Source organism: Amphiura filiformis, chromosome 13 (genome assembly GCF_039555335.1).
Source record: "Amphiura filiformis chromosome 13, Afil_fr2py, whole genome shotgun sequence".
Taxonomy (NCBI): domain Eukaryota; kingdom Metazoa; phylum Echinodermata; class Ophiuroidea; order Amphilepidida; family Amphiuridae; genus Amphiura; species Amphiura filiformis.
In genome coordinates this window covers 20,867,533-20,876,799 of record NC_092640.1, presented here as the reverse complement: position 1 = coordinate 20,876,799, position 9,267 = coordinate 20,867,533, and the positions used below count along the sequence as shown (strand labels likewise).

Sequence of the window (9,267 nt, the reverse complement as noted above, 5' to 3'; positions counted from 1 at the left end):
ACATCCATTATTTTTAAAATTTAATGTTTTTGTGTTTGATGTCTACCACAGTAACGGTCTTGCTGTTGTTGATCTTTTATGTCGACGATTCGCACAACCGACAACGACAGAGCAAACGCTTTGTATGAAAATAAGCTTAACTACAGAGGGCACTCATCAAAATTGTTTTCATGACGCAGACGGTGCCGATGCCAGCATTGTAATAATATGTGACCAAATTGACAAAAGACAATTTTACAGAAAGCCTTTGCAACTGAGAATACGTCGGTACTTTATGCATATTATTATATTGGTATTGATGAAACGGTGGTGAACATGGCCAAGTGATCCAATAGTATCTTCTTTATTAATGTAAGTGCCATTTGGTCATTTTAAAACAATCTTAAATTTGTGACCTTGATTCTTGTTTAGATCCTCCAGTGGTTCGGGCACCCCCCTTTGTGCGCTTTCTTGGGTGTTTTGCGTCAAGTGTGCGTTCGAAACTCAAAGTTTGGCACTCCGGACAACATGGCTGATCTGGACACGAAACAAGTTTTTCTACAGTACTTTACTCGTGTTTGAATGGGAAAACCCGTGTGATTGTGTTCATTTCAAGAGCATTTACAAGTACAAGAATGCAAGATGTCAAGGTTGTTGCTATTTAGCCTTATAATAAATGCACAATATTCATGATATACTTGAAACAAAACTCTGTGTCGTATCGTCTGCGTGGATTCGTTGTTTTGATATACCGTGACCCCGGAATTTGTAAAGCTTAAAATCTTGGAGCAGATAACTGTGTCGTGAGTCAAATAATCAAGTTTTCCTGAAGGCTGAAAGGTCCGGAGCCCCTTCATTAGTAGAAAAACTTAGCAGCAAGGCCAGACTGCTGAAATAAGAAACTCTGAACTGGTTAAAAGAAAGCATCGCTCCAGCTGCGGCATCGGTACCCTTTAATATAGAACATCAAATGCACGTTAATATTATCATGTTCCTGTATCATGCTGCAACTTCATGTCAACAACGGAAAGGTGCACGCAAGTTGCGATGTCCCTCACCGTGCTGCAAATAGTCAAAACAGATTTTAAAGGTGCATGAGGCCCAATCCACTGTTGTGAATGACTGTATTTTCATCAGAAACATTGTAATTCCTTCAAAATGGACCTAAAGAGCTGCAATAGTGTGAGGAGCCATGGTTCCAGGCATAGAGGCAGTATTGCAAGTAGTGCAAGAAAGGAAATGATTCAAGCAGCCGTGGAAAAGGCTGAATTTGAATGTAAAATTGAAGAAATTAAACGTAGAAGAGAATTAGACAAATTGGAGGAAGAGATACGTTTTCAACGTGAAATGTTGAGGGTTCAAACTGAACTTGCGATGTTCGAGGCCAGGTGCGACATCCTTGAGAATGAAAACCACTCGACAAATTTGAGCTCCAAGACAGCCAATTCAAGGGAAAAGGTGGAACAGTGGCTTGAAACAAATGAAGCCGTAGATGGTGGAGAGAGTGAAATGTCAATAGAAAATGAAGCCACAGATCTTCGAATCGGAGCTGCTAAAAATATGAAGCAGTTTTCGAAGTCGGGCAAAGCTGGGTCTAAAGATCGCGAATGGTGGACAAACTTTGATTATGAATTGCAACCCACTGCAACAACGCCAATTAGTTATGCTGTGAGACAGAACACTGGCGTCCACATTACGAAAGACTATGATACACATCCCCAACGACAAGAGTCACAGCAACTGTCAACTTCGAGGCAGCAACACAAGACACTGCAAATTCAAGCAAAACAGTCAGTGCAGCAACCTATGCCGCAACAAAAATTGCAGCAATCACCATTGCAGCGACAAGTGCTGCAACCTTGGGTGCAGCAACAAATGCAGCAAAGAATGCAGCAACAAACGTCGCAACCTGAATCGCAGCAACAAGTGCCGCAACCAACAGTACAGCGACAACAAGTGCCGCAAACAACAGTACAGCGACAACAAGTGCCGCAACCAATAGTACATCGACCACAAGCGTCGCAACCTGAATTGCAGCAACAAGTGCCGCAACCAATAGTACATCGACAACAAGCGTCGCAACCTGAATTGCAGCAACAAGTGCCGCAACCAATAGTACATCGACCACAAGCGTCGCAACCTGAATTGCAGCAACAAGTGCCGCAACCAATAGTACATCGACCACAAGCGTCGCAACCTGAATTGCAGCAACAAGTGCCGCAACCAATAGTACATCGACAACAAGCGTCGCAACCTGAATTGCAGCAACAAGTGCCGCAACCAATAGTACATCGACCACAAGCGTCGCAACCTGAATTGCAGCAACAAGTGCCGCAACCAATAGTACATCGACAACAAGCGTCGCAACCTGAATTGCAGCAACAAGTGCCGCAACCAATAGTACATCGACCACAAGCGTCGCAACCTGAATTGCAGCAACAAGTGCCGCAACCAATAGTACATCGACAACAAGTGTCGCAACCTGAATTGCAGCAACAAGTGCAGCAACCAATAGTCCAGCGACATCATGCGTCGCAACCTCAAGTGCAGCATCAAGTGCAGCAGCCAATAATAGGACAGCGACATCAAGCTTCGCAACCTCAAGTGCAGCAACAAGTGTGGCAGCGACAACAAGCGTCGCAACCTGAATTGCAGCGACAACAAGCATCGCAACCTGAAGTGCAGCGACAGGTGCAGCAAACAACAGTAATGCCAAACCATGTGCCGCAACCAATAATGCAGCAAGAAGTACTGCAACCTTCAGTTCAATGGCAAGCACCGCAACTTGTAATGCCACAACATGTGCCGCAACCATTTAATCAGCAAGAAATACTGCAACCTTCAGTTCAGTGGCAAGCACCACAACCTCCAGTGCAGCAGCCAGCGCAGCAACAGTTGCCGCAGTATACAGCTCAACAAGAAATGGCGTACCTCACAAAGTTGTTGATTCAGCAACAGGTCAGAGCCGCTCTTCCTGAACAGACAATAAGCAAGTTTGATGGTGATCCCCTCAAATATACAAACTTCATAAAGGAGTTTGAATACTCTGTAGAAGACAAAACTGAAAACAGTCGTGACAGATTGTCCTACTTAGCAAAGTATACTTCAGGAGAAGCCAATGTTTTGGTTCGAAGTTGTCTGCATTATGCCGACTCTACAGAGGGATACCTAACTGCAAAAACCTTGTTAAGGAAGAAGTACGGAGATCCAAGGAGAATTGCACAAGCAATTCAAAAGAGGGCAGTCAATTGGACTGAAATTAAAGAACATGATGCTAATGAACTGAGTAAGTTCGCTTTGTTTTTGTTAGAAGCTGAGAACACTATGAAAAATATCCAAGCCCTCAATGAGCTCAATCATACAAATAATCTTCAAATCTTGACAAAGAAACTGCCATACAGATTGAGAGGTGCATGGAGGTCAAAGGTGTATGAAATAGAAGAAGAAAGAGGTCAAACGGTGTCATTCCATGACTTTGTGCATTTCACGGACAAGCATGCAAAAATGATGACAAATCCAGTGTTTGGTGGCATTCAGTCTGCACCACAGGGAGAAGCTGGTTCCAAAGGAAAGCCTAAGGGCAATAATAATTTTAAGAAACCAGTAAGAGGTTTAGCAACTAGCACAGGACAGAAATCACTTACTAAACCAAATGAATCAACTGACACAAAGAATTGTGAGTTCTGTAAGGGTACGTCTCACAAGTTAGAGACATGCTTCAAATTGGCAAAGCTTTCAATCGAGGAAAGATTGAAATTTATTAGAGAACAGAAAATGTGCTTCGGCTGCTTAAAGAAAGGAAAACACTTCAGCAAGGACTGCAAAAACAGACTGGAGTGTAAAGAATGCAAGAAAGGGCACCCAACTGTACTACACCATGTGAAATCAATGAACCCTGGTGCAACTCATGAAGATGCCAAGGCCACTAAGACAGCATGTGGTCGTACGGGCGCTGGTGCAGAATCATGCCCAATTATTACACCGGTGACTGTCTATTCAAAGGACACTGGTATATCCGTCGACACATATGCCTACATTGACGAAGGCAGCGATGCAGTTTTTTGCACCCAGAAATTGCAGAACCAACTTGGTGTCTCCGGCAAGAAAACCCAACTTGAGATTGAAACACTCACGGAAACCAGTATTGTAAACTGTGATATGTTACATCTGGAAATTTCAGATCTTGATCGAAAGAATATAATAGATCTACCCAGGGTGTATACTCAAGCAGAATTACCTGCTAGTGTAGATGATGTAGTAACACACCAAGATGTTGAAACCTTTGATTACTTGAAAGAGGTAAAACTACCAGATATGCAGCATGTATCAGATGCCCATGTCGGACTTCTTATTGGCAATAGCGTACCATCAGCCACGGAGCCTCTGGAAGTAATAAATAGTGTTGATAATGGCCCGTATGCTGTCAAGACATTGCTAGGCTGGTGTGTGCATGGAGTACCCAAATCCAGAACAACAAAGAGAATCTTTAGAGTCAAAGTAAACAGCATTGAAGAGCAGTTTCAACAGCTGTACAATCACGAATTTCCTGAAAGACTTATTAACGACACCCCACAGTTGAGTGGTGAAGATGTAGAGTTTTTATCAAAGGTGAATTCAACCACAAAGCTAGTTGATGGTCACTACGAGATGGGCTTACCCATAAGAAATCCAGATAAGGAGTTCATAAATAACATTAATCAAGCTGAGCAGAGGGCAGCACACCTGAAGAAAAGATTTGAGAAAGATCCTAAGTACCATGAAAAATATAAACAATGTATGAATGAGATGCTTCAGAAGAACTATGCTGAAGAAGTGCCTGAAGATGAATTGATCTCAGATCGTGTGTGGTACATACCTCACCATGGAGTTGTGCATCAACAGAAAGGCAAACTACGTGTAGTATTTGATTGTGGAGCTACATTCATGGGACAATCTCTCAATTCACGCTTGCTCCAAGGACCAGACCTGACAAATAATCTCACAGGTGTACTATTGAGATTCAGACAATACCCTATAGCAGTAATTGGTGACATTGAAGCCATGTATTATCAAGTACGCGTCTTGAAGAGTGACAGGGACCTGTTGAGATTTTTGTGGTGGCAGGATGGAGATGTGAACTTACCGTTGAAAGAATATAGGATGTGCGCACATGTGTTCGGCGCAAAATCGTCACCAGCTTGCGCCAACTTTGCCCTTAAAAAGGCTTCTCAAGATACATCGTATAGCGATGAAGCATGTAATACAGTTAAGACAAATTTCTATGTAGATGACTGTTTGGCATCAGTAGAAAGTACAAACCAAGCAATACAACTGGTGGAAGATCTTACAAACATTTGCAGAGATAAGGGCTTCAGACTCACCAAATGGCTGAGCAACTCTAAAGAAGTGCTGCAGTGCATTCCACAGTCAGAGAGAGCAAAGACGGCAAAGTCACTTGATCTAGATAATGATGACCTGCCTTCCGAGCGAGTACTAGGACTTCTGTGGTCTCCTGAAAATGATACATTTGGATTCCAGATCGTTATCAAGGAACGACCTTGTACCAGAAGAGGAATCTTGGCCACTGTGAGTGCCATCTATGATCCCTTGGGATTCCTTGCTCCAGCAATTTTGCCTGCCAAGAGGATCCTTCAGAACCTTTGCAAGTCGCAGTTAGATTGGGACACAAAGGTACCTCCTGAGTATGAGTCAAGCTGGAATAAATGGCTACAAGAAGTTCCATATTTGTCAAACCTTGCAATAGAAAGGTGTTTGAGACCAGCTGAGCTGAGACAGAACAGTAACATGCAACTTCACCACTTCTCAGACGCCAGCGACAATGGCTATGGGACTGTTAGTTACATTAGAAGTGAAAGTTCATCAGGTACAGTACATGTGTCTTTATTGATGGCCAAAGCGAGAGTTGCGCCCCTGAAGAAAATAACCATACCTCGTATGGAGTTAACTGCAGCCACATCAATGGTGAAGATCAATAGTGTTCTACAGCGAGAATTGCAATTACCAATAGACAGTGTGTACTACTGGACTGACAGTGAAACTGTACTCAAGTATATCTGCAATTCAACAGCCAGATTCCAAACCTTCGTCGCAAACAGAGTGGCATTAATCAAGGATGGATCACAAACTTCTCAATGGAGACACATTGAAACCAAAGCAAACCCCGCAGATGCCTGTTCCAGAGGTGTTACTGCTAAGACATTAGTTGACAACAAGTCATGGACCACAGGTCCAGAATTTCTGTACCAATCTGAAGAAGACTGGCCAAATACCACAGCCAATTATGTCACACCAGATCTATCTGATGATCCAGAAGTCAAGAAGAAGGTGAAAGTAAATTCAGTCATGACTGACGAATCCATAAAAACAATGGAAAGGCTGGTTACATACTTCTCTTCTTGGTACAAGTTATGCCGTGCTGTTTCCTGGATCATTAAAATCAAGAATCTGCTTATTCAACGAGTAAGGAGAAAAACAATGATAACAGCAGTGACAAAATGTGAGACATGAAGAAGTCAAAGGGCAGTGTCAAACAAAGACTGATATTACTAGCCCTCTCACTATTACAGACATCAGAGAAGCAGAGAAAGCAATAATAGGCTATGAGCAGAAGAAATGGTTCCCAGAAGAGTGGAAATTGCTTGCCAGACAACAACATCACGACCAAACACAGAAAGTGAATGAGGTTATTGTGAAGAAATCAAGCCCTCTTTACAAACTCAACCCGTATATGCTAGACAGACTATTAAGAGTAGGTGGGCGTATAGCTAAAGCAACCTTGCCAGAGGAGACTAAGTTCCCAATAATACTGCCTAGGAAGTCTTTCATCACAGACTTGATAATGCGCAACGCTCATGAAATAACTGGTCATGGTGGAAGGAACTTTATGCTAGCTCATCTTTACGAGAAGTATTGGATCATAGGTGCCAATTCATTGGCCAGAAGAGTTATACACAAGTGTGTGATATGCAGGAAGCAACGAGCCAGAGTGTGTGAACAACAGATGGCAGACTTGCCTCAGGACAGAGTGACTGCAGAAAATCCGCCCTTTACATGTGTCGGTGTCGATTATTTTGGCCCGTTTTTGGTGAAGAGAGGGAGATCTGTTGTGAAGCGTTATGGTGTCCTGTTCACCTGTTTGACCACTCGAGCCATACACTTGGAGAAGGCAGATGCACTTGACACAGATAATTGCATCAACGCGATTAGAAGATTCGTCGCCAGGAGAGGTCAAGTCCGAGAACTCCGGTCGGATAATGGAACAAACTTCGTTGGTTCAGAAAGAGAGCTCAGAGAAGAAATTAAGAAGTGGAACAAAGCAAAGTTTACTGCTGAGATGCTGCAGAGAAATGTTGACTGGAAATTCAACCCCCCAGCCGGATCCCATTTTGGTGGGGTTTGGGAGAGACAAATCAGAACAGTCAGAAAAATCATGTCAGCTCTTGTGAAGCAGCAGGTGTTAACTGATGACAGCTTAAGCACTCTCTTCTGTGAGATAGAAGCGATTGTAAACAACCGTCCAATTACTGCAGTGCAAGGTTCTGCTGGTGATTTGGAACCTTTGACTCCTAGCATGCTCTTGTTGATGAAGAGCTCTGGAAGTTTGCCTCCTACAGTGAGTGACAGACCTGATCAGTATGCCAAAAAACGCTGGAAACAAATTCAGTACTTGGCAGATATGTTCTGGCGTAGGTGGTCTCGAGAGTATGTGACTCAACTTCAAGAGAGACAAAAATGGAGTAAACCACACATGAACTTACAGGTTGGAGATATTGTGTTGGTAGCTGACTCCAACAGACCCAGAAACGCATGGCAGCTGGGCAGAATAGTTGAAACGCATCCTGATGAAAAAGGACTAGTTCGCCAAGCTAAAGTACAAACTACCACTGGAGTGTTGGTGAGACCAGTTGCCAAATTATGCCCTCTTGTGGAGGTTGACACTTCAAAATCAGAAGTTGAAGAACAGAATGACAATGAAGACACTCAATCAAATGCAGAACAAGCTTCAAATGAACCTGAGATCAGGCCTAAAAGAAATAGGAACAAACCTCAACGCCTTGATCTGTAAGCGCCAGTGTTGAATAAGGTGCCTTTCGCATCACAGAAAGGCAAATCATGTGTGGACTATGCTGGTGTTATGTTGTGAACTGGAGACACTGGACAGTGGCTAATGAAGGTCACTTTATTATTTGTTGATGATGCTGTGACGATAAGGGTTACACAATGGAGGAGTAATTAAATCTTCAAACTACTGGTCTTTGAAAAATCTCAATTTTGGTTTGAAGAAGACATTTTAGTATGGAGTCTATCACATTAACTATGAATTAAATTTGAGATTTTCATCCTGAAGAGTGATCTACACCACAGTGCAACCGCAGTCAACTTACCAGTATCCGTATATGCAGTGAGATTTAATGTGGAAGGATCAACTAGTGTTCAAAGTGGATATTTCAAGCAGTACAGTATGATGGAATCAAACAGCAGTGTGATTTGGAAACGACTGATTTTGAGCAGTGTGTGAAAGCAAAGATTCTTGGTGGTGATGGGACTTTGATCAAGATTTTTTCAAGCCAGAACCTGAAGCAAGCCTACAATGTGTAGTTGAGGACTCACCTGCCAGCCTTAGTGTTTGATTCATCCAAGTGTTAGTGTATAATTTTATTGTAATGTGTGTGCTTCTACATACCCTGGCCAGAAAATCAGTTGCATAATAGTATCCAAAATTGCATGTAAATACATGTGCAAGTTCTGGCTGGTTGGACTAACATGGGAAGCAACCTGCTTGAAAGCTCTCCTTCCCACATACTTTACAAATTGCCACTTTATTTTTTGACACCTTCTATGACATGTGAATATTTGTACATGTGCAGGTATAGTCATAGTGGGATACACAGGGATGCATCTTCTTGAAGCTCTGCTCCCTATACTTTACAACACTGCTGTGAACCCCTAAGTGAGAGTGTTTAATATAAGTGGATTTGTTTGTTTGTATTTCAACTAACCAATGTGTTTATTTCAGGTTATGGTGTTCCTCTTGCCTACACTTCCCACTGAACTGTTTCCTGAACTATATGTGGGTGTGGTAGGCTATGCAGTATCTTCAGCCAGGACACCACTGAATTCCTCATTGTAATTTAAGGTCAAAGAAGCACACAGGGTCACAGTCAGTATTATTGTTTTTGTTTAGAAATTCTTCATTTGGAAATAGCTTAGCTAATAGGTTGTGTAGCTTAGATTACATTGACAACCAACATGCATATACATACTGCAACATTCAAACTGACAGCATTG

At 42.5% G+C, this 9,267-nt stretch overlaps 1 protein-coding gene across 1 annotated transcript; it reads left to right on the top strand.

Moving 5' to 3' along the window:
* Positions 1-1,137: 1,137 nt before the first annotated feature.
* Positions 1,138-8,044, top strand: LOC140167474 (uncharacterized). The gene is made up of 2 exons (XM_072190780.1): positions 1,138-6,475; positions 6,546-8,044. The coding sequence occupies exons 1-2, from the start codon at positions 1,138-1,140 to the stop codon at positions 8,042-8,044; spliced, it is 6,837 nt and encodes a 2,278-aa protein (XP_072046881.1).
* Positions 8,045-9,267: the final 1,223 nt, after the last annotated feature.

What these genes read in the sequence shown, in the direction of transcription:
- LOC140167474 (XM_072190780.1), top strand. Translation starts at nt 1,138, where the DNA reads ATGGACCTAAAGAGCTGCAATAGTGTGAGGAGCCATGGTTCCAGGCAT. An exon ending in GATAACAGCAGTGACAAAAT is followed by an intron (nt 6,476 to 6,545) that starts GTGAGACATGAA and finishes TCACTATTACAG; the next exon opens with ACATCAGAGAAGCAGAGAAA.